This window comes from Eumetopias jubatus, unplaced genomic scaffold, assembly GCF_037043125.1.
Source record: "Eumetopias jubatus isolate StellerSeaLion01/CBP00866 unplaced genomic scaffold, mEumJub1_p1.0 scaffold_9, whole genome shotgun sequence".
NCBI classification, from domain to species: Eukaryota; Metazoa; Chordata; class Mammalia; order Carnivora; family Otariidae; genus Eumetopias; species Eumetopias jubatus.
The window spans coordinates 71,460,390-71,486,335 of NW_028274815.1; the positions used below are offsets into that span (position 1 = coordinate 71,460,390).

General features: G+C 40.2%; 1 protein-coding gene across 5 annotated transcripts in view; it reads left to right on the top strand.

Annotated features, from left to right (window-relative positions):
• The window catches only part of FSHR (follicle stimulating hormone receptor), a 166,546-nt gene that overhangs the window by 74,173 nt on the left and 66,427 nt on the right, over positions 1 to 25,946 (top strand). For 4 of the 5 annotated variants that reach the window (XM_028104017.2, XM_088026205.1, XM_028104019.2 and 1 more), the window contains exon 2: positions 269 to 340. The exons of the other annotated variant lie outside the window; for it this stretch is intronic. In XM_028104017.2, the coding sequence (XP_027959818.1) occupies positions 269 to 340 (72 nt within the window). The remainder of the gene's footprint in view (positions 1 to 268; positions 341 to 25,946) is intronic. 5 annotated transcript variants of the gene reach the window in all.

Here is a 25,946-nt window from a genome sequence, read left to right on the forward strand (position 1 = left end):
ATTCCAACTCTGTCACCCATCACCCATCACCTGAGTGACCCTGGGCAGATCTATAAACTTCACTAAACCTGTTTCCTCTTATGCAAAATGAGGATCACCACTTTGTGGTAAAGATGAAGAGAGATCATATAAAAGCAATTGCTACTACTACTAAATGACTACACTGAGTACATGTAGTACATGTTGGCTGTTGACTGCTATCATAGGTTAGGCACTCAATTATGTACCAGTGAAAGATCGTGATATTTTATGTCCACTCTCTTTTCAGGAGGTTTGTCCTCACCAAGCTTCAAGTCATCCCTAAAGGAGCATTTTCTGGATTTGGGGACCTGGAGAAAATGTATGTACCTGACAATGCTGTGAGTGCCTCAACCAGGTTGTGCCTCACATCACATCCAGTGTGATGCTCTGTGCTTAGAAGCCAGAGAACCTTCTGAACCTCCTCCCATTTTCTTTCCTAATAATGGGGACTCTTTCAGAGTGTGGCTGTTGAGATGAGCATATGGTCAATCTAAGCTACCCTCACTTTTTCTTCTCTAAGGTGTTGCTCCAAAGTAACTGTGAGCTGAATTTTTAAAAACCAAAGCCAATTTTCTCTGCTGATACTCATTCTTTTTCAGGGATATTGTTTATTATTTCTGATTAACTTTTCATTAACAGCAGGGCCTAACATTTGTGTTTGAGATTCTAGAGACTTCTCTTTCCCACGCCATACTGACAAGTGTTAATTGATATATCAACATTTAAAATCATTAGGGAAGTTTACAGCACTGAAGATTTCCTTTGAAAAGAGAAGACCCCTCTGCTAATGCAAACATTCACTCCTTACTGAACTAGTTTAATGTAGGGGTCTCCCCCAAACAGGCTTTTCTCAAAATGAGGCACAGTAGTAAAAAGCAGAATAAATTCCTCCATGTTTAAAATAACCCACTCTTCCTTTGAAGGCTCTTGATCCCATCTCCCGGGTCTTAAGGGCCGGGAAAATCTGTTCTTCACCACAGTGGCCACCAGAATTTAAACACCAATAAATATAGCAACAGATAGACGGATTACACAGAAGGGAATGATTTTTTTCATTGTAAGAAGAAAGCAACCCCCCAGGCTACATGCAGGTCTCTTTTTTAAAAGCGATTCCATTTTTCCTCTTGGTTCTTTCACCCCCATTTAAGAACACTCGCTGAAGTCTGCGGAAGCAAGAAAGAAATCCATTAATGAGGGAAACATAAAGCAGAGAGAATGGCAATGTGCCTCAGCAATTATATCACCTGCTTAGAGGAGGGTGCTTAGAATCCTAGATTGGAGAGCTAGCTTTAATATAAACTTACTTTGTGACCTTGATTAAGTCACTGTATCTCTGGGGGCCTTGGTTTCCCCATTGGTGGGTTAAGGAAGAAGTTTTAAAAGAAGGAGATAGCTTATGTGATCTCTAATTCCTAGGTGTAAGGATCCCCAGTTGGATGAGAGCCCAATTTAAAACCTGCAGTCTTCAGGATTTACCCTCTTGAGTACATTCAACACTTACAGGAATCGGGAGATGGGGCAGTCTTCGGAGCAGAGCTCACCAAGGGAAACAAGGAAGGGATAGAGTTGGAGAGCTTTCTGCTCAAGGTGTATTCCTGGACGGGTTAGCCATTGCCCTGCCTGGAATTGGCATGCACTAAAACTAGACTACCCGCTATGCCTTGTCCCCGAGCAGCCCTATAATTGCACAGAGATTGTTCTAAAGGCAGGAATATGAGACACCACAAATAATCCACCTTAATCAAATTCAATCCAGGGGTGCCTGGGTGGCTCAGTCGTTAAGCGTCTGCCTTCGGCTCAGGTCCTGATCGCAGGGTCGTGGGATCTAGCCCCGCGTTGGGCTCCCTGCTCCGCCGGAAGCCTGCTTCTCCCTCTCCCTCTCCCCCTGCTTGTGTTCCCCCTCTCACTGTGTCTCTGTCAAATAAATAAATAAAATCTTTAAAAAAAAAATTCAGTCCAGCAGGTATGACTGACCCCTCATTGGGTGTTCAGCATCAGACGGGACCTTCCAATAGTATTATAAATCCCTAAGCTGAGCTGATATAGCTGTAATCCCAGAGACAGGGCAGCTGGCTCAAAAACATCTCAACTTCCTCAAACACAGCTTGCCCATTTCTACTGCATGTCTTTATTAATCAGCCTATACTGACACAGCAAGATGCCTAAAATAAAATTAAAGTGATCTCATTTCTTTTGAATGCTTTGTGTGTCCTAGGGCTTCAGAAACATTGCGTAGTAGAAGGGCTGGCACCAAACTGAACTCTGAACAGACTGTACTCTTCAGTCTCTATGCTCCCCTTCATCCATCGTCTCACCTTCTACTCTTGGTCAGAAATGAGTTCTCATCCCCTTTCTCATCTCCTTTCCTGATCTATCCCCTGTATTTCTGTTCTTCACCCAGTTTTTAGCCAGTTTCCTGAACTTATTAAGTATTGGCTTCCTCTTCAATATCTCTGTCTCCATGGACCGTAAAATTCCTCCGATTCTTTCTGCGCATGTGGCCAAGTTTTCCCTCTCCTCTTCCCTGCCGTCCCCACTCTTGTGAAAGAACAGGTGCATCCACTTCCCCTTGTCGTCTCCTTTCACGCACTCCTCAGCCAGCCCTCTTGCTACCGGACCACAAACTCCAGAACACCACATAATGACTCTATAAAAGGCCCCAATAATGATGGAACTGCCAGATCTCATGACTTCTACTTTGTGTTCTTAGTACGTAACTTACATGCAGGTTTTGATGTCACTGACTATTCCTGCCATTCTTCCAGATACTTCTGCCTCTTTTCACTTCAATGACACCACATCCTCCTGCCCGCTCTGCTAGGCTCCCAGACTACTCCATAGACAGTTCTTTCCATCTTTCTTAGAAATCTCTCTTTTGAGGTTATAATTCTTGTTTTGAAATGGAAAGACCCCTAAACATCTATACCTAATTAAACTACAAGTACCTCAAATGTAATATATCCAGATTAGTTCGTTGTCTTTATCCTTAAATTTCTCACCTTCCCATATTGCCCAGGGAATAACATTACCACCTGCCTAGACTCCCAAGCAGGAAAATTCAAAATCTCCCTTGACTTTTTATCCCTTAAACCCAGGTCCCTTTCCAGTCCTATTTACTCTTTCTCAAGAATATCTCTGGAATCCAGCCCTTCTTTCACCCCCACTGCTATTAGGTTCAAAGTCTCATCAACACTTAGCCTGTTACATGAGGCTGTCATGCCAGCCCCAATCTCCCTAGCTCCCTGCTGCCAGCCCCACACGGCTCAAACTCTCTTGCAGAAGAAACTGGAGGGACTCTTACCGCCATAAGCTTCAGTCTTAAGTGCCTGGCATAAAAACCAAAGCCCTTTATATTTCTACCATATGCACTGCATACCCCCACATTCTCACCAGGCAGGAGAAATTGCCACTTCTCAAGCATTATCATTACCAGACATCATATTTATTTAGAATGTGATGGCCGATTCTTTGGACAATGCCTGGCACAAAGAGGGATCAAAAAAAAAAAAAAGTTACAGGTGAAGTAATTAATTAATTAGCCAATTAATTAACAAAATATACTTCCACACTGGGCTATGTAGATGCTGTCCCTCTGCCTAAAACTTCACTTGAAATTGGAAAAGAAATCCTGCTAGTCCTCCAGGGTCCAGATTAAATGTTTACTCCTCTAGCCTTTCCAGAACTTTCTCAGTGTTTCTAAACCATAATCTTGTGTCCATACTATCAATAGCACATTTATCAGACTGTATTAAGAATTTGCAGTTTTTCCAGGTCCCTTAATTGTTCTTTAAGGGCAAGATTAAGTGTAACTTTTTATTAAAGTACAACACCTAGTCCTACTGTTTTTATCTCCATGCTATACCTCTAATCTGTCCACTTACCTCCTTCCCCAGCCACCGTAATCTTTCCCTAGCTAACTGCAACAGTTTTCGACTTGCGCTGCCCTATCCACCAGCATGCTCTGCCATTTACTACATGGCAACCAGAGTGGTATTTTCTAAATTCCAATCTAATCATGTCACTTTCCACATCTGTCTTGCCGTATACACATACATGCCATGCCTTACCACTGCTCTCAACAAAGAAATGATATCCTCTCACAGTCTCGCCTTTGCTCTATTAGCCCTTTATCAACTCACAAAATGTACTGTGTTATCTGCCCACCATGAGCCTTGGTTGGTGCGTGCTGTTCCTCCTGACTAGAACATCTTTTCCACTCTGCACTTTTAATTTAGTTGGCTCCTACCCATCCTTCAGATTCCCATGCCACTGTCATTAGCCTAGAAAAGCCCTCCCTGACCTCTCCAACTAGGGCAAAACTCCCTACTACATACACTGTCCTATCACTAGTATCTCTGTGCTGACTTTCATTTTAGCAATATATGACACTTATTTATGTGATAATTTAGTTTCTAATTCCCCTATTGAACTGTCTAAGGACATGTTTGCTTTTGTCAGGATTGAATTCTTGGTGCCTTGTACACTAAATAACTGATAAATGCATGAATAAAAATGAATCAACAAATATAATTAGTTGGGAAAAGAAGAATATCCAGAAATAAAAATACTAAATAATATGAAGATAGTGATAAATAACGTAGGACGTGATAAGCATACGAACACTGGCTGAGAATCTACTATGATCTAGGTACTTACATAGTTCTAGTTCAAAATGTGATCCAGGACAAAAATGCACAAGATAAAAGTAAGTGATACAAACACTGTATTTGTTCGGACGCATTCTGTTGTGAGAAGCTAAAGAAAATAAACCTCAGATAGGCTTAAGGAAAGGCAGGAAATTTAATGGCTCATTTAACTTGATGGTCAGAGAGGACAAATGGCTTTAAAACAGCTCTATTCAGGCTCCATGTCCTTAGAACTTGGCCTCTCTCCCTCTCTCAGGTCTCCCTTACACTACGTTAGCTTCAGCCCTTCGCCCCAACCTGGTGACAAGACGCCAGCAGCAGTTCTGATTGCTCATCTCCTGGGTTCCATTCAGAAGCAAAGATTTGACCTTTTTTTTTTCCCCCCTCCATCTCATAAGTGTCTTAAGATTTAGTATGACTCGATTAGATCACACAAGCATTCCTGGACCAACCACTACAACTAAGGGAAGGCAATGCTCAAAGTGAGCCATGGCCTGGGTAATGGGTTCCATACTCAGAATTGAAAACACCCACCCCAAACATGGGCTTGGAGCGTGGGAGGGAGAGCTGCTAACAAACCCTGAGGCCACTGATGGAAAAAAGGTAGAGACTAGGGGCTGGTGGCTGGTCCAACAGCTAATGTTGAAAAAGAAAATAAGTCCGGTTCTCAACCCCGAGACAGGTCTCTGTGGCTTGGGTGGTTGAGGATCTGTTTGATTCTTCCCCCTTCCTCCTGTTAGAATGATTTAAAGAATCCGGTAACTCTGCCCAACCCATGCCCAATGATCCTTCTTTCATTAACCCAGCCCCTCTGCTTCTATAAGAAGTCACAAGGGAAAGGAGTCTTTCTGGGAAAAGGAGAGGCAGTTGCTTCTTCCTTAGAAATGAAATGATCACTGTTCACAACATAGCTTTACTCAGCATCACTATCTCAAACCTCCCTACTCTTCACTGCTTTGGGAATGGCTAGGGAAAAAGGAACAATTAAACTCTCTGCAATGTGAAGTGGCTTTGCAAAGTGCACTGTAAACTGTTTACATTGTCTTTAATTACTTCAGAGCCATATGTCAGCTTGGTATAAAGTGTGAAGATTACACTGAATGGGGTAGGGGGAGTAGGTGACAAGGTGGTGATTTATGGTAACCAGAAAAATTATGTATGGAAATGAGTGCAATTTAAAAACACGTCTACGTGCTATTATAACACTGGAGGGGGAAGAAAAGCCAGTTTATAACAAAATATCTTTGAAAATAGGAGCATGATGAATATGTAAATGAGGCCAATCAACATCAGCTGAGATATGGTATATGCAGATGAGACGGCAATGAGCCAAAATGTGAAATAGCTCCCAAGCCATAAATATGAACCATATAAAATTCATTTGAAATATTCATGATAACATAAGGACAAAAAATATAATCAAGTGATTTATTTACATATAAAAATGAGAACACTAGTCTAACACTTCAGCCTCCACCCCCAGATCACTGGGGAAAGAAAAGTTAACTTAGCAGAGGGACTTCTAGAAGAAGAAATTTATTAAATGAGAACTGGTGCAAGCACACTAAAAAAGTTGAGGATCCTTCGACTTCTCAGTTCTTTGGGCTCAAACACACATAAAAAGGAAACAGATCAGATAACCAAGACTATAATGCTAGAAATTTGGGCTCCAATCTGCTTTGCCTCCCTGAGCACCTCCTTGTTAGATAACGTAAGTCTATTCCTACCCCAAATTTCTGTGTTTCTGATTTAATAGGCAAATGAGCCTTGAGTCCCACTTAGTGAAATAAAGCAAGAGGTAGGCAGGCTGATGATGTGCCAGGCTCCTGGTTAACAACTGGAGGCCAGTGTTGGAGCAATTAGAGCCTGAATGGGAAGAGGGGATATGAATTGCTGGTCATGACAAGATAATGAAATTCAGTGGTTCTCATCTCAGATTGTACTTTAGAATCCCCCAGGGAGCTCTTAAAATAATCCACAGGCCTATCATTTCCAGGGATTTTTTTTCATTTGTCTAGGGTGGGGCCAGGCAGTGATCATTTTTTTAATGCTCTCTTGCTGATTCTAATGTACATCCACTGTTGAAGGCCCTAAGGTGGATGATATTTAAGTCTGATTCCAGTTTGTAAAGAACATAAACAAACGTATTTAGTATGTCTCCATGGTGTGGCAGGAGAACAAAGGAGCGTGGTAGAAATAAGATCAAAGCAGCAGCTGGGGTGAGGTCATAGAGTACCTTAGAGGTTATGGGGACAAGTTTGGGTGTCATAGTTAATCATGGGAATTAAATGGGTTATTCTGAACAACCAAGTGAATGATTTGATTGTATTTGTTAAGTATCATTCACACACAGACTTTCATTAAGGATTTTTGTCTCTGTGTGTAGAGCTATTAGTCTAGACAACCCTAGGTATTGGTCGGGCTGTGGAGCAAATGGAAATCTCATACATATCTGGTTAAGAATGCAAGATGGTACAACCTGTTCGGAAGAGAGTTTGACAGTTTCTTTAATGTTATTTCCCCAAGAGAAATGAAAACATATGTCCACCCAAAGACTTGCTGGAGAATGTTCCTAACAGATTTATTCATAATAGCTCAAAACTGAGAACAAGCCCAGACTCATCACCAGGTCAGGGGATAAACAAACTGTGTTTTACCCATGTGACAGAATACTACTCCAAAATAAAAAGCAATCAACTGCTAATACAACAACATGGATGAATCTCAAAAGCATTATACCAAGTAAAAAAAAAAAAAAAAAGAAAAAAGAAAGCCAGACCCAAAAGTATATATACCATATGATTCTATTTATATGAAACTCTAAAAGAGAAAATCTACTGTGGTGCCAGAAACCAGATCAGTAGTTGCCCAGGGCCAAGAGTGATAGTAGAGATTGTTTGGGAAGGGGAACAAGGAACTTTTTAGGCTGGTAGAGAAGTTCTGTATCTTGATTGCAGTGCTGTTACAAAATATATCCATTTATAAAAACTTGAACAGTTAAAATGAGTGCATATTATTATTTGTCAAAATTATACTTCAATAAAGTTGACTTTTAAAAAACAATTATTTAGTACCTATTTGGGGCCCGTTTTAAATACCACATCTCTGTTAATCTGCACTTTACAGACAGGGATACTAACATTCAGCAAGGTTAAGCAACTAAACAGCATCAGAAGGTCCTTCAGTGGTAAAGCTAGGATTTGAACCCAAGAGAGTCTGGTCCTTTCTGCTACATAAGGCTTCCTTTTTGGTGGCTTCTACCATTTTCCAGAATTATTCAACTAAAATTGAAAGAGTGACCAAGGGAAACATTATGGCTGTGAAAGCTTCCGTTGCTGTCATTTATGATTAGAAGAGAGAATTTGTATACCTAAGCACTTGGAACTTCCGTAAACCAGAACCCAGAGTCATTTTCTAAAGGGACACTCATAGAAGGGGACAAACCTCTTCTTGCAGCATTTTTTGCCTTCAACTTCCTGTGTGCCAACCCATTTCTAGGTAGAGCTCTTTCTGAGACTGGCTTAAGTCCAAGGGTTTACAAACTGAGCTGCCTGTTAAGTTGCAAATTAACTTAGTCAGCCCCTGGGAAATGTAAGATTAAGCCAATTAAGTTGTCATTATTGACCCAGGTCAAACATGAGTTAGTGTCTAGAAGGTGAAAGTCCTTGTCTCATTTCCTGTTCTCCATAAATATTCTGAAAATAAGTATTTTTGTTATATTTATTGCTTCAACCAAGAAATACAAGAAGCTGTTTTCTTGTCACATTTTGGGTTCATGTGGTTTTAGTAATCCCATTAAGTCTCCTTATTTCAACAGTTTCTAGGTGGGTCCTTAAAATAAACTCTGTAACATCTAATGGCTGTCCAGCTCAGAAAGAAAGTAACTTATTTGCATCATATTTATATGCTTAGGTTTTTGCCTGTTTTGGATTTGCTTTGATTTCTTTATGTGTTGGGGGGACAGGAGAGGGGAAATGTAATAGGGGAAACAGAGTTCCTGAGATGTGGTGATTTTATGGATTCCCTCAACATGGTATTCATTTAACTCTCCACATCTCAGTCCCTTAGGCTTTATTCATAAAGATAGTGTAGGGTTTCCTTGCTGGAAGGGATTACTGGAAGAACATAGGTGAAAACCCCACTGTCTTAGTCTGTTTGGGCTGCTATAATAAAATATGACTGGATGGCTTAAATAACATTTATATCTCACAGTTCTGGAGGCTAGAAATCCAGGATCAGAGTGGCAACATGGGCAGTTCTAGTGAGAACCCACTTCTTGGCTTATAGACAACTGCCTTCTCCCTGTATCCACACATGGCCAAGACAGAGTGCTGGTCTCTTTATCCCATTGTATGGGCACCAACCCCATCATAAGAGCTCCACTCCCAAGACTTCATGCAATTACTTCCCAGAGTCCCCACTTCCAAGTACCACCACACTGGGGATTAGGACTTCAACATATAAATTTGAGTTGGGGACACAGAGAGAAAGACACAAACATTTAGTCCACAGTACGCATTGTAAACTAGCAAGCTTATAGTAATAAAGATGTGTATTATAGATGCTCACTTGCTTGGGAAAGCACAGATATGCTGTCATTTACATATTCCACCTCTGAGATCCTCCACCCACTTGACACTCCAAGGCATTCATGGTCCTGGTGACCTCTGCTTGGCACCTTTCATGCAGCAGCTAAGATTTCCAGGTAGCAAGACTTGACGGAGGTTACTAAAACAAGGCTTTTCTGGCTTGCCGTCAAATACAATTTTCTTCTATTTCCTAATCAACAGCCAAGCAATATCATCTTCTCTATCTTTTAAGACTTCTGCTTCAGCCATGTTTGCCCTTCTGACCTTTCTTGACAAGGCAAGTTGTGGGAGGGAGTTGTGGGAGGGACTTTCAAATGTGTTATGTTTGTCAGTGCTCACAGATATACCAGAAAATAAACAGGGCTTTTTTTTATCTCTCTGCCAGTAACTCACTGTTTGTGTCTACTCAGAGAAGATACAATTAAGGCAGCATAACACTCAAGTTAAAAACAGCCTCGTGGCTCTGCCTTGGTGACTCCTGCTAGGTTTTGTTTTTTTTTTTTTTTTTAATAGAATGGTATTAAAATAAAAAGATGGGATCTAAATGCAAGCTCCAGTCGATGCACAAACTACTTATTTTTATTTCCTCATTTAGCCCATGCCCATCACAACCACATCCATCTGGACTGTTTATGACTTAATAAGATGCTTTAAACAGTAAAAGACTCAAATAGGATATGGACCCACTTGCCTGCCCACCCCCCAACAAATAAACTACCTGAATCTTACACTTCATAAACCTCTCCTGTGGTGCTCGGCTCCACCCTGGCCAGCCTACATGGAAATCAAATGATCAGAGATGTGTTTTTATAGTTCAGACCATTCCAGAAGTTAAACAGGCAGAGAGGTAGAGAGGAAAAGCATTAAGAGGGATAAATGCCAGAGGAGCCTAAATGAATAAAGTAGAAGTTAACCACCCCAGTGGGTCTGAGATTCTGAGAGAGTCTGGGCAGAGAGATAGCAATTGTTGATGCCAAGTGTTTTATAAACATGTAATTTGCACTTGGATGCGAGCGTGCTTTGAAAAGTTAAAAGTGCGTACAAATGCAAGGTACGAATAATAGAGACCATTTGCTCTGCTTCCCATTCATGGTATCTCAGCTCAGCTACACAATGACTTTCTTTCTTCTCATATTCTTTCAAAACACCAAGCACACGGCTGGGCACAACTGAAAGACTCTAGCTCTTGAATTCTTTCCCAGCCTTTGAGAACATTTTTCCCCAAATAGGGTCTCAATCTTTTTTTTAATCCTTTTTTCTTTATTCTTCTTTCCCAGTAAAGATAAGGGCATCTGAAAAAAAGTAGTGCCATTGAAATTTAAAGAGTTAATGGATTGGAACTTCCAACACAATTTGCCTTTTTAAAAAAGACATGAAGTGGCTAATACCTATGTCAGAGGACTAAATTGCTAATGGTGAGATTTTAGTCAATGTGGCACATGTGCTTAGGGAGATTTGCTTTAGTACGTGAAAAAATCCTATCTAGATTGGTTTACTTATTTGGACTGCAAGGACCCATGTGTACATGAACTGAAATTTGAAGGAAGGATGAGCTTCCTGTAATCGAATTGACATTAATGCTTTCAGGACTCCATCTACTGAGGATGGGCTCCCTCCCTCACTCACTGACCAGAAGGAGAATCCAAGCTGTTTTGTTTTTTTTTTCCTTCAGGGAATATTAAAAATTGAGGTGCCAATCTTCATGTATTTGTTACAAGTGTGCCCTTTTATACATTCCTTTATATTGTTTTCCCTATTCCCTCTCATATGTACATATAACTTCACAGTCCAACCGAGTAAGACACTTTTAAGATAGGACTTTTCATTTAGTAAAGCAGACATTTGCTTTGGGGAACAGGATGGTGGCTTATTGTAGCACCAAGTTCTAGATGAAAAAAATCCTGGATAGAGAATAAGTTCCACACTAACTTCAAGGAAATGAAGCCAAATCAGGGATCAGTGTTTGGGCCTTTTTAAAGGGAAGAGATTTATAGACTTCAGTCAAGTACTCAAGACAAGTGCAGGCTGATGGATGACACCAGCTAATCCATCAAGTGATTTATCAGGGTTCACAGAGTAAATGATTGTGAATTCCATCACTCCCTGAACACCAGTGAGGATGAGGCTTGTAGAGCTAATGAGCTTCCTCAAGCCAAGGACACCTCCTTCTGACTAGTCTGTGCACTGTTGTGTTTATTCTGTCCTATTTGAGAGCAACTCTGAGAAAGACCAAGCAAACTCAGAGAAGCATAATCCATCCATCAGCCAACAATTCCACAAATTCTTCTTGAACCACAGTATATGTGTTAATTACATGAGGGAGTGATTTGATGAAGCTTATGTGCCAGGCACTATTAGATGTTCTGGGCAATCAAGATGAAGATATACAGCACCTGCTCTCAAGGAGTTCCCATAGTGATCAACAACAATAATAGCTGTCACTTGTTGAGTGATTATTTTGCCATAAACTGAGATAAGGCACTTTACACGCATTAGCTTAATTATCATCCCAGTTTTACAGTGAGGAGATTGAAGCCAAGAAGGGTATGTGACTTGCCCAGCCTCACATATCTAACAAGTGATAGAGCTGGGACTTGAACCCAGGCATTCTGACTCCAATGCTCACACAGTAATCTATTATTCTATAACATCTATGAATACAACAAGGGTATTCCAGATCATATATGATACAGGAGAATGATAATCCTTCTAATGGAAAAGAGGAGGACACACACAAATTCACAGAGTTCTCATTTATTTTAATTGTGGTAGTAGCAGTAGTTTGAATATCTTTACATTTGTTACCTATTTTATAATTTCAAAATACCTCACATACATACAGCTCACTTAATCTCCCACACCAACTCTTCAGTGGCAACAGGGGCAAATATCTGTGCCCACCTCAGAGGGGAGAAAATGAAGTTCAGAGAAGTGTGGAGACTGGCGTAAGGTCAACAGCTATTAAGTCATGGAGGTGGGATTCTTCCCACTTCACATTCTCTGCACTTTATCCATATAATACTTTGTTTTTGCAATGCTGCCTCTCCTTTATTAAAGAGAAATTATATCTTAAGAGTCTTATGGTCACTTCAGTACAGGATAGTAAAAGTGTCCAAGTCACAAGAAAAAAGTAACCCTTATATTTCTGCCAAATACATACCTTCATATGCAGGTGTTTCTGCTCAGTGTTCCCATACTTCCCACTCAGTCCTGAGCACTTGGCAGCAGTAAAGAAGGATGCCCTAGAAGTGGACAGATATCTGATCCAAATAGTGAAAATCCAAGTGCAAAACTGACCTTTTCCATGCCAAAGAATCAATGCTCCAATTGGGTGTGTTATTAAAAATTGGCCCAAGCTATCTCATCAAAACATTATTTTTGATGGAAAATTTTTTAAGTCAGCTCCACATATAGACTTGTTTTCTTCCTGTTTTTGCCTACTTCTCTCTGCTTCTCCTTAGAATCAACATTCTAGTAACATATAGACTCAACCAGAAATTCTCAGCTAAGGTATAGGATTTCATCTCTGCAAGAGAGGATTTTTTCTTTAACTAAATGCAATGCACATTTTATGAGCCCCTGCTAAGTATCTCCTACACCATAGCATCTGAGATCTTAATGTGCACAAATCCCTTGGAGATCTAATATGGAGAGTCTGACTAAAGTGGTCTGGGTAGAACCAGAGATTCTACAGTGCTAACCAGCTCCCAGGTAAGGCCAACGCTGCTGGTCCATGTTCCATATGGAATAACAAGATATAAAAAATACTAGTTCTGTGTAAGGCACCGTATGGTGGAGAATCCAAGAGAAATGGGCCACAGTACCTGCTCTAGTGTAATTGTTAATAAAATACACAGGACACAATTAGAGAAAAGCACAGAACAAAACGCCTAAACACATGCTCCATTGCTTTAACCAAAAGATAGATAATGGGACAAAGTTTTCTTACTCTGTCATTGTCAGATCACATTTAACAGGTAAAATAGTACTCAGTTTTTTAGTTTAGTCAATTATCAAAGTATTATCTCAATTTCTGAAAGCCCCTTTGTTGGTGCTCTGCAAACACAGCTAGACACTGAAAAATACAATTCTCACACAACTATTTCAGGAACAAACCCACCGTATGCTTCACCTAGGCAAACTGAGCCTAGGAGCACTCCTTCTTGTGACAGGAAATTTGCATCACAGGCAAAAAGTAGGGAACTAAATATAAACATTTATGTCCTGGCAGTATCAGTTGGGCAAAAGTCAGAGGGAAAAAGCAGGTCAAGTTAGCACCTAAGTTTTCACCCAGAAGAAACACAGCTGAGTTGTGAGTGGGGTGGGTTGGGGGAAGTGAGTTGGAAGAAAACAGTGATAATGCTGGAAGGAAACAAAGAAGGCTTCTTTTCTCCTTTTCCTCTCCAGCCAAGATGCAGAAACATTCCTGGTACAACCAAGGGGCTCATAGGAAACCTAGAGTAGAATGAATGCTGTGCTGGTCTGCATGAGTTCCAAGGGAGGAATGCCGCAGAGCTAATCACTGGACTGAGATTGCCATTTAATGCCCTTCCTCTACAAGCCATTCATCAAGTTTATAGCAGCAACAAGAGTTCATTACCATGTTCCTGTTTTGCACATTCTTGAACAAGGTTATGCCTCCAATTTTAAGTGTGGTGTATAAAAGAAATGAGGGAAGGTGGGAGGGTGAGAGGCTTCCTGGAGGGAACAGTAATAAACAGAATAGGTGCTCCTCACCAACTGGAAATAAGAATCTCCCCCACCTGCTTATGACTTTGTATAATCAGAAAGAACAACACATCACAAACTCTCAGCTTCGTTCCTACTAGCTTTCCTAAGCTCCTTTTATCAATCTATCCATCCATTCTTCTTTCAATCTTCCATAGGAGGACCTAAAGAAAAGATCAGATTTCGTTCTAACCTCAAGAAGTTTGTGATGTAGGGTTACAGAAATAAGAGGAATTCATGTGCAACAGAGGAAACAAACCAGGAGATAAGTTGCCTCTAAATGTTGCTGTCCAGACCCTGGGTGCTGAAAGCAGTTCAAATTGGTGGGAGTTAGACCAGTGTAGAGCAGAAAAGAAGCTTTTATGGAGACAGTAGGATTTCCATAATCAAAGGGGAGAGGGGAAAATGTTCTGAATGGCAGATATGAATGAAACAGATTCAAAGTCATACTGGGGATCTGAGGTCTCCCTAAAGAGGTCTGCAGGCTTCCGCAGTCCTTGTCCTCTGATCACATTATATACAATGGGCTCCTACTGAGCTCTGAAAGTTCCAATAGGAGAAGAAAAGAAGCTCCATGCACTGGGATAACTTCACCTGAATTCACCAGGATATTGACTTCTTTGATGTCCCATCCATGATCCTGTACACAAGATGCCAGGTGCTTGTCTATCAATGCCCTAATAGTGTAATGGTCTGTGTACAATAGACAAACTCAAATTACATTTTTTAAAACTGCTTAGTGTTACTGATTTGGAGGAGCCATTGTTAAGGAGGTCAGCTCTCCACAGAGTAGATGTCCCTAAGGCTGGGCTTATGTGGAACCAAAGGAAATGGGAGATTTATACATATCCTCTTATCTGACCCCAATTACATAGTCAAATTAAGACATATGCAAATTTCATTTCAGGGCCTTAATTGTCCAATTTCTCCATTTTCATAGATTGCATTCATGGAGTAAATAATAAATATATAGTGCTACTATATCCCAGTCAGAAGGACAGGTAGAATTGGCAAACCACACATGGGATAATATGGTATAACCTTTCTCCTAGCTCCAAGTAATTCTCCTTCCACAGAACAAAGTAAAATTCTTCAATGCTCTCCTGAACTTGGGCAGGAATGAAGTCAGAAAGGAAAATATTCTGCTCCTACCCAAAGAACAATAGCGTTTTCCTGATCTTGTCTGGGAAAAGTCAAGCAAATGCTCACTTTCTCAAGTCAAATTTTCCTCTATTATAGGAAGATGAGGTTTGGTATGCCTTTTTAAATGCTCTGAGATCTGATATATTCTGCCATTTTTCATAAATTGTTGTCTATGTCAGGGTAAGAAACAAGCTATGTCTGGTCAATGAGTCTATGGGTGATACAACACAATAGTGGGTCTCTGCTTCTTGGTAATCTTCTACTTAAACAACGCAAATGGCAGGATTTAACTAAACTAAATATGCCCCTTCCTCAGTATCTCCGTGTTTTTGGTACTAACCTGTTCCAGCTCCTCTCCCTGGAGTCCAGGGATGACCAACATTAAAGATCCATTTGGTTCTTTACAGTTTAATATGCCACATTTAAAGCCATAAGAAAAAGGAATTTGCCATCCCAATGTTCACTACTATATGATTAAAAGCAAAAACTATATCCTTTGAAAGGCTTCAAAAGATACAGTAACAAACACATATGTGAGTTTTGGGGCCATCCTATATACAGGAAAAAATAATGTTGATAGCAAAGAATTTTTCAGCTCTTTATCAAGAGCACTGATAAATTTTGACTCCCTCTTTGTCAAAGTGCCCCTAGCCTTTTTGAGATTTACCACACTGCTCTGATAATCCTATTTTGGGTTTCAGTGTTCTCAGCTCTTGTTCTATCATTCCTTCTTTGGTATTCAAAAATCTCCTCATCTCCCTATTGACACCCTAATCTGGCCTGATTCTCAATGTAAATAATTCTTAAACACAGAGGTAAATGATCACCTTTAAGTCACAGGTTAAATGTCCCAGAATCAGGCCACTGGGCAAAATTTGAGAAGGTAAAGTTTCAAAAGCACCAGCTCTAGAGTCTACAGTATAAAACATGCTTGCCTTGCTAATGTCCCTGGAAATATTTCCAAAACCAATTGCTATGATATGGTGGGAAAGTGATTAATGTGCCTTAGGCCACTATCATTGCACCATTTCTCCAGCATGTTTTCTTCCTCTTCACTTCTTAAAAATGTCCCATGATTAGACAGGAAGAAAGCTCCCTTTTAGGTTGAGAAAGTCTACCCCCTTCCCTTCAAGCAAAGGTTAATCTCAAGGAAAAATACATTCCGTAGTCTAGAACTCCTCAGACCAGATTCTCTTTCAATTCTAGATTTTTTTTTCATTTTTTTAAATTTTATTATGTTATATCAATCACCATATATTACATCATTAGGTTTTGATGCAGTGTTCCATGACTCATTGTTTGCGTATAACACCCACTGCTCCATTCAGTACGTGCCCTCTTTAATACCCAACACGGGGCTAACCCATCCCCCCACCCCCCTCCCCTCTAAAACCCCTCAGTTTGTTTCTCAGAGTCCATAGTCTCTCATGGTTCGTCTCCCCCTCCGATTTCCCCTCCCCTTCATTTTTCCCTTCCTGCTATCTTCTTCTTTTTTTTTTTTTTTTAACATATAATGTATTATTTGTTTCAGAGGTACAGGTCTGTGATTCAACAGTCTTATACAATTCACAGCACTCACCATAGCACATCTTTCTCAGCATTTTGGGTCTTCTTTAGAATAATTGAGAAATTTAAAAAATAAAATAAAACCCTCTAAGGCCATCAATCCAAGATAATATGAGGAATGAAATAGTTTTTCATGAAGCTTGGACCTCTTTTAAAAGACATGCACATCTCTAGAAAGGAGACAGGATCTCTGTTCTGCCCATCCTAATTACAATTTCCATTTTCCAGTGTAACAGGATTTCTGCATGGCAGGAGGAGCTCCCTGACATGTCACCTTCAGAAGGTGGACTAAGCAAAAAGGCATGCTGTCTCTTCAGAAACAGCAAAGGCGTGCTCACTGTAGCATGTAAACATTTTATACTGAGTGAATTTCATTTCTATCCATACTCATCACAAATGAGCATCACCAAAATGCTCAAATACATATTCATGGTGTGCCTTTCAAATGCATTGTATGGAAAAAAATCAGAGCTAAGCATGAGGCACAGATCTGTTTCATTTAATTAGAGTTTCAGAGAAGCCTAAATAAAAATGTCTATATCTCCTTAAGTGTTCTGTTTTTACATGAGTATAGCTGTCTTGCATTGTCAGTGGTTTGAATTGAAAATGATTCCAAATGCAACACCTTTAAACCCTGAGTGTTTGACTCAGGTAATATTATCACAGACAATGAAAGAAACCATTTTGCCCATTCCTCTTCTGAATTTTATACCAGTATCCACTTTTCCTTTATAGTAAATCAGGGTGAGAGATTATTCCCTCTGTCTCAGTGGCAGAGCCCTAACTTAATGCCATGTTAGGAAACCTTCATTGCTCTCAGCACATCCCCTGAGTGTGTTCACTCCTTATTTTGATTTGCAACTTTTTACTTTCACATCCCTTGTAGCATCTCTCCCCAGCCCAACCATCCAACTTTGTTACTTCTCACCTCCAAAGACCCTCCCTGACAGCCAGGCTAGGCTCCTCAGGTCCCGGTTCCATGCTACTCCCTTCCTTACATTCCCGTTTCTACTGTTGTCCAGTCTTCAGTGTTATCACTGCTCTCTCCATATTTATGTAACCATGTAGTGTGCACTCCTTCTGTCAGCATTTATTTACTGAGCACCTACAGTGTGCTGACCCTGGAAAGACAATATTGGCCAAACAGACAAAGATCCTTGCCTTTGAGGAGTTCAGATTCTTGGAGCAGGAGATAGACAATGGACAATATACTTCTTAAAAATCATGTAACTAGGTGAAGGGGATTAAGGAGTGCACTTAATATGATGAGCACTGGGTGATATATGGAATTATTGTACTGCTATATTATATACCTGAAACTAATATTACACTGTGTCTTAACTAACTGGACTTTAAAACTTTTTAAATATCAAGTTACTTACATAGAGAGTAAGATAAATTCTGAGAGATGGCAGGGGAGAAAAATTACAGCAGGGTAAGCAGGATCAGGAGGGCCTCTTCTAAGACTTACTGCCCTGGTCTGAGGTACAGCAGTCTACAAGATACTCAACTTCCATATTGGTTTTAGCATAATATAATATCTTTATGGTCACCTTTGCAACACTTCTCTGGGCTTATTCCTAAAATAAACCTAACTGCAACTGAATAGGAAAAACAAAGTTGGCAACAACTGTTTCTCAAGTAGCTTCTCAAATGCGACATATATTGTTTCAAAGGCTCTGTGTACTTACATACTGTCTGCCTTCTTTTGGCAACCTATACAATCACTCATGCTGTGTAACCAGGAATGCCGTCCATGATGGAAATGGTTTCGTTTTTTTTTTTTTAAGATTTTTATTTATTTATTTATTTGAGAGAGAGAGAATGAGAGATAGAGAGCACGAGAGGGAAGAGGGTCAGAGGGAGAAGCAGACTCCCCGCTGAGCAGGGAGCCCGATGCGGGACTCGATCCCGGGACTCCAGGATCATGACCTGAGCCGAAGGCAGTCGCCCAACCAACTGAGCCACCCAGGCGCCCCGGAAATGGTTTCGTTTTTGTTTTGAGTAATTAAGATAGAAATTTTTATGGTTATAAAAGTATAATGCAGGCTTGCTATTGGAAAAAAAAACCATTAGACAATGCAGAAAGTTAAAAAGAACAATGATTTTACATATTTCTACAATGATATACCCACTGTTAACATTTTGGTGGACAGCCTTCCACAATTTTTTCTCTGCTGACACGCATTTTTTAAAAATTAAAATGAGATGGGACGGCTGGGTGGTTCAGTCAGTTAAGTGCCTGCCTTTGGCTCGGGTCATGATCCCAGCATCCTGGAATCAAGCCCCACATCGGGCTCCCTGCTCACTGGGAAGACTGCTTCTCCCTCTGCCTGCCTCTTTCTCTCTCTCTCTGACAAATAAATAAAATCTTAAAATAAAATTAAAATGAGATATTACACAAGCTCTTTTGTAACCTACTTTTTTTATATATAACTGTACGCTGACAAAGGGTTTCAGAAGATACTGACGGTTGATATGCTGTCTTTATCAATGGATGTTAACTATCATTAGAGGAAAGCCAATATAAAAGATGTCAGGTCTTTAGAATATAAGCCTGGCAACACACAAAAAGGCAGTTTTGGACTCCTTCAAAAAATGACCGGAAAATAACAATGTAAATGTTCCCCCTAGAAGCACGTGTACCTGCATCCTGGTTTCTCAATCTATTGACTGTAGCGATATATACAATTGTACTTGCTACAAAAGAATAACTTAGAAAATTTGTCAATCTGGGTCTATGCATGTGTTGAAACTGCTTTCATTTACAACTATTATATAAGTACACACACACACACACGGTTAAATTAAAATAGACTTGTAAGCTATGAGCTATGATTTATAACATTTACTGTGAGCTATGAGAAGACATTCAGCATCCAACGCATACAAACATATGTGCACACGCAATAATAAAACCTTTCCGGTTAGTGCGTGAAAAGTCACCATACAATTTCTTTAGTCTCCCTTTTTTCCTCTCTACTGTTCTGGAAGTTTAATGTTCTATTCATATTATTTTATTGTTGCTTTACATTTTTAAAACATTTATCAACCCCCCAAATTAATCAGCATCATGTTGCTCTACCTGAACACAAGAACCTCCAATGCTTTAACTCTGATCTCCTCCTTGCAATTTTCCATGTCATTTTGGTCTAGCACTTTTTTAAAAATACCTCCCAATTAGCATTCTTTCTAATTGAATTCTTCAGTATTACTATCATTTTTGCCAAGGATTTTGTTCTTAAACTCTGTTCCTTCTGGGTTCCATTTTCTTCTTGTTGATGAAAATTGTTTAAATGTTCTTCACATTTAAGGATGATAAGCTCTCGGGGCACCTGGGTGGCTCAGATGGTTAAGCGGCTGCCTTCAGCTCAGATCACGATCCCAGGGTCCTGGGATCGAGCCCCACATCGGGCTCCTGGCTCAGTGGGGAGCCTGCTTCTCCCTCTCTCTCCCTGCTCATGCTCTCTCTATCTCTGTGTCTCAAATGAATAAAAAAAAAATCTTAAAAAAAAAAGGATGATAAGCTCTCTTCACTCTTTGTATATCTGAAAAAGTCCTCTCTGCCCTCTCCTGAACTCTTTATAGTCTAGGTGAACTTATAAGCCTGGGTTGACCAGAATTTCCACTCAGCTATATTTACTCTATTATCTTCTATTGTGTATTGTTGCTTCTGTTAAGTCTGCTGTCAGTCTAATTTCTGGTAATCTGATAAGTTTTAAGTTATTCTTTGTCTATAGTTTCACTGTTGGGTATGGATTTTTATTATTTTTTTATACCTGTGACTCAGTTGTTTCCTCAATCTAAGGTGGTCTTTTCTCAACTCTGGAAAAGCTTTTATTGTCATCTCTAACCTCTTGATCATTCTTCCTTCTTCATTCTTCATCATCCTTCTGGATCTCCTATTAGATCTATGTTGGAACTTAGACAATCTTCAATGTCTCTTCACTTAGCATCCCTGTTTCCAACTTTTTGTCTGTGACCTACATTCTGAATGACTGCCTCATCTCATGAATTGTCCAATTCATTCCCTTTGTTTTTCAATATATCTAGTCCGTTACTCAATCCATCTACTGACTGTATGTTCTTTTCATTAGTTCTTTTTAAAACTCTGTCCTTTTACACACTCTCCTGTTACCTTATGACTTCTAAACCTTTATCTCTGAACACTTCAAATATGCTTTTTAAATCTCTTACAGTCTTATTTTAATCCTTAGTCATTGAGGTATAAATATTCTCTCTAGCGTGGTCTTTGTATGATTTATAACATTTACTCTCAGCCCATCTTAGAAGGGATGAGGTGTGCTCAGTTGGAGCCCCATGCTCTAGATATAGAAACACCTGAACACACAGTTTCTCATTTGCTGCTGTCAAGCATTTTCATTTTCTCCAGTTTTGTTATGATCTTCCTATTAATTTTTTGGCTTGAGCTCACTGTACACAGTGGATAGTATGAATTTTCATTCACATAATCATATATCACTGGCCTGGTGTTAAATACTTGCAGGTGACTATTTCTACCCAGGGCTTAAGCGGCTTCTTTGATGACTTCCTTAGCCACAAAGTGGAATTTTAGAGTCCCCATTTTTCTAATATGCACTTTCCCTAACTTGACTTTATGCAGATAATTCAGCTCTAGCTCCTCTCAAAAATAAATCTGCAATTTGGGCTCATCTTCCCAAGTGGGTTTTGAAGCTCCAAGACCCAGCCATTAAGCTAATTAGAACTTTTCCTTGGTCCCTTGGCACCCCTGTACATTGACCATTTTGACCAGGTTAGGAGGTGGAGTCACTTTGTTTCTAAATTAGCTGTTTTGTGAATATTTATCTAATATTCCTATGTGTTTGAAGGAAAGAAGCCTCCTCTCCAATTTCCCTAATAGCCAGAACTCCCAACATCACTCTTCCATTCTTTTTTTTTTTTTTTAAGGTTTTATTTATTTGACAGAGAGAGCACAAGCAGAGGGAGAGAGAGGGAGAAGCAGGCTCCCTGCTGAGCAAGGAGCCCAATGTGGGACTCGATCCCAGGACCCTGGGATCATGACCCGGGCTGAAGGCAGCCGCTTAACCGACTGAGCCATCCAGGTGTCCCATCTTCCATTCTTTATAATAGTCCATCACCCTCTCCTAGCTCTCCTTTGAAAACAGGAAGAGGTCAGAGGGAGGTAACCAACATCTTAATGGAAGATTTAGTTTAGATTACCTTCTGCCTTGACAAACTGGGTCTTATCCCATATAAACAATATCTAAACATCAAATGCATTTAACACCAAAAACTGAAGAAGTTAAATTCTGTCATTCACATGTGCAAATAGCTGAGAATTTAAAACAAAGAAAAGGTAAGTATCTTGAAACTATGGGATGATAAGATGGGTTGGGATAATGGATCTAAGAGTGGTATTTAAGTCCACTCACAAACTGGGTGATTCATACCACCATAGCAAATCTAAGGCCAGGTAATATTATGACTGCTTTAGTTTTATACTTTGCCTTTAAAAAATGTAGTTAACTTTTCAAAGCACTTTTCTATCTACCATTGATTTATCCATTCAACATATGTTGCTAAGTTGATCCTCACATCTTAGAAAAGTGATAAATAGGTATTAACATCTTCACATAAATCATGAACACTTGGACCCCATTTACATTAGTAGCCAATGGGCCAACAGCTAGTTTGTAGGAAACTTAGTTTAAACATAGTTCTTTCTAACTCCTGATCCATTGCCCTGTCTAGCAGATAGCATTAAACTGGCTTTACTGGTTTACAGAAAGGTACTATTTGAGAAAAGTTGATTCATAGATTGGATAGAGGAGTATCTGGTTGCTCCCCTTCTAAGTTTGACTTTCAGGTTGGTTCCATCCTTCCCCATTCCCCAGCAGCACCAAGCGCATTCCAGCTTTCCCTTCCACTATCTCTAAGCGGGTTACATTTATGAGGCCTTTGTGTTTCGGGACAAGCATTAGCAAGAATCATTCTTTAGACTCCCCAAACCATAAGAGAATACAGAGTTCAAGTGTTTAACCAGCTTTTGAGAAACTGAGGTACCAAAATAAAATAATATTGAACTGATGACTGGCAGCAACAATCCTTAGCAAGAGAGTCTATCAAGCCTTTTTGAGTAAATCTTTGGGGGGCATTCAAAGCTTCAACATGTTTAAGTTTAGGGGAGAGACTAAATATACAAATAAAGACCAGAAAGGATGAGTAGAGATGATGAAACACAGATCAAGGACAATAAATTCTTTGACGATAATAAATTTCAGACCCCTGAAGAAGGAAATAATTTTTTTGAGAGCAAAATATCCGCCACTCTCTCTTTCATGACAATTTCTAGATATAGTTCTGGTAGAAAATATGAAGAGTAATTAACCTTGTTGAAAGTCCATTTAATATAAATGGGAAAGGAGGTTGGTTAACGTCCACAGAAGAGAATCTTAAGTGTATGGTAACTTACTTACCTCTGCAATCTATCATATATAATATCTACCTGCCTGCATTGACTGTGGGTGGCGGGATGAGATTGAAAATGGGAGGAAAAGAAGGGTTGCTCAAGTTTTAAAATTAAAGCTACACGCTTGAACATGTGGTGATGTTCACCTTAAACAGAACGTATCAAGTTCTACATCTTGTGATCTAAAAAATATCTAAAACCCTATTTGCTCAGTGATCTCTCCTACTGGCCTGCCAGAGTGCTTGAAATTCCCATCTTACTCGTGGTTTAAAAATTGCAATCCTTTATTCAAAGGCAAAGCTGATGCCTGGAAATATAAACCACCAGCACCCATGTAAGTCTTGAGCAGTCACCCTCTTGTGGTATTAGATTCCCTAGAAAGTTGAAATAAACGATCTCTTAGATCTCCCCTTTCATTGGGAAATTCTGTAGTTCTCTAATTCTCCAATATATTAAGCTCATATGCATATAAGTTTTGATAGAGGACTAGGAATCAGGGTAAATTCATAGTCTTAAATCCCACTTGGGATAAGTGGGGCCAAGGGGTGGTTAAAGCCAACATAGGCATCACTACGAAATTCTTTATGATCCAAAATGCTTTCCTAGTGACACTCCCAAAGGAGTTACACCGCACAGCTTTGCACCTTGGACGGGCATGATGTTAATGTATATAAAGTGCTCCTTGTCCCTGGTCCCTTCTGTCACTGGTAAATACCCTTTGAAAGTGAAAGGCAGTGTGAAATCAAAGAAAGCCCTTAAGAAGACTATGCCAACAGGAGCAAGTTGCATATAAGAAACTCCTTAGGACACCATTAGTATTTCTGCCCTCTCTCCCCTCTCCTACAATCCTGTGATTTGTCTTTCCAGCAGCATATGAGAATACAGTTTCTCTTTAATATAGCCACCCCACGTTCTAAAAGAACAATGCTTTGCATAAAATATAAAGCCGATAAAGACCAGTATTAATGCTTGAAGACACTGAAAACATGTGGAATGTCACAGCGAATAACTACCTGTATAAGTAAAAGAAGTACCCCACCAGCAGTTTTAGGGGAGGGGCCCTGGAGGGGGTCATCCCCACAAAATAGAATTTTAAATTAATACAGCTTCTCACATTCACCCCTCACATGCCTACATTCTACCTCCCAGCACCATATTATAAGTTAAATATTACTCTCTCTTTCTCCGGGGGAGGGAAATGCTGGGTGTATAGTAATAGCTTGGGGGCCAATTTATCAAGTTGGTTATGAATTTTATCTCTAACACTAAGGAGAAAAATCATAATGGGAAGGAGGAAAACGAGTACAGAATGAAGCAGGGAGTGCGGGCATCCTCAAAGAAAATAATAGTAATAACAGTAGTGATAATCATTCGCCTCATTTCAAAAACATGGTTATGTGCTTAATGCTTTACTGTTTAACAAATGCTTTCACCGATATCACTTAATTTTGATTTTGGTGATATGAAGTAGATGAGAGAATTGTTTACTCACTTCACACACTAAGATTTGTAAAGAATCTGTCCCAGGTCACATCACTGTAACAAAGTGGGAACCTGAAATGAGGTACTAGCTGTCAATCCCGCGGGCACTGTTTTGTTCTAAAGACGTCTCAAGGGGCACCTGCATGGCTCAGTTGGTTCAGTGTCCGACTCTTGGTTTTGGCTCAGTTCTTGATCTCAGCATCACGAGATTGAGCCCCATGTCAGGCTCCTGGCTCGGTGGGGAGTCTGCTTGAGATTCTCTCTCTCTTCCTCACCCTCTTCCCCCCACAATCCACCCCCTGCCACACTCTCTCTCTACAAATAAATAAATACAGGGAAGCCTGGGTGGCTTGGTCATTAAGCGTCTGCCTTCAGCTCAGGTCATGATCCTGGGGTCCTGGGATCGAGCCCCATGTCAGGCTCCTTGCACAGCAGGGAGCCTGCTTCTCCCTCTCCCTCTGCTCCTCCCCCACTTGTGCTCACTCTCTCCCTGTGTGTCTCTCTGTCAAATAAATAAATAAAGTCTTTAAAATAAATAACTAAAATAAAATAAATATATCTTTAAAAAAATAAAGATGTCTCAAGGGCCACAGAGACTGTTGTAGGAGACATATTTGGGGATGCTAACCACAGGTTTAGTGGGTCAGCTGTCCTTAAATACTCAGGATCTTGCTGGCATCAGGCGATGCTCTAATAGTCTGAAAACATGAGGCTTCATCTTGGCCGCTCTCAGGGGCCCCTGCTCGCATCCTCTCCCATCTTAGAACTGGCTTCCTCCCATTCAGTTCTCAGGCAGAAAACAAGTAGAAAGGGTAGTGGAGGGGGAAAGGGAGTGTCAGGCAGAGAGTTAGTCCAAGTCTGCTCCTGGACATTAAACATTTGAGCACTCTGGACTTTGGGTCTTGTCTCCTCAACACAAAATCTCCCAGAGAGTATGACTTTATGTTTGCTTTCCACTATGTTGCCTTGTGTTTGAGCTGCACCTACAATTTAGTCACTAGAAAAATGACCTCATTTCATCTTTTCCTTGACTGGGTGAGGACCCGGAGCTCATTTTTAACCACCTTCTATGAAATCATGGTAAGTCACAAATCTGATTTAAGGGAATCCAGAAAGGCCCAAAGCCTCCAAAAGTACTTCAGCTATGTGCTCCATTGTGCCCAAAATTCCTTGAGCTCTGTGTTCCACTGTGCCCCAAAATACTTCCGCTATGTGCTCCATTGTCCCCCGTGTTCATCTTGATCTGGTTACATCTTTGCTCCCTGCTAAAATGTAATGCCCTCCCCCTCAATCAAGACTGTCATCAGTTTTCAGAGACAC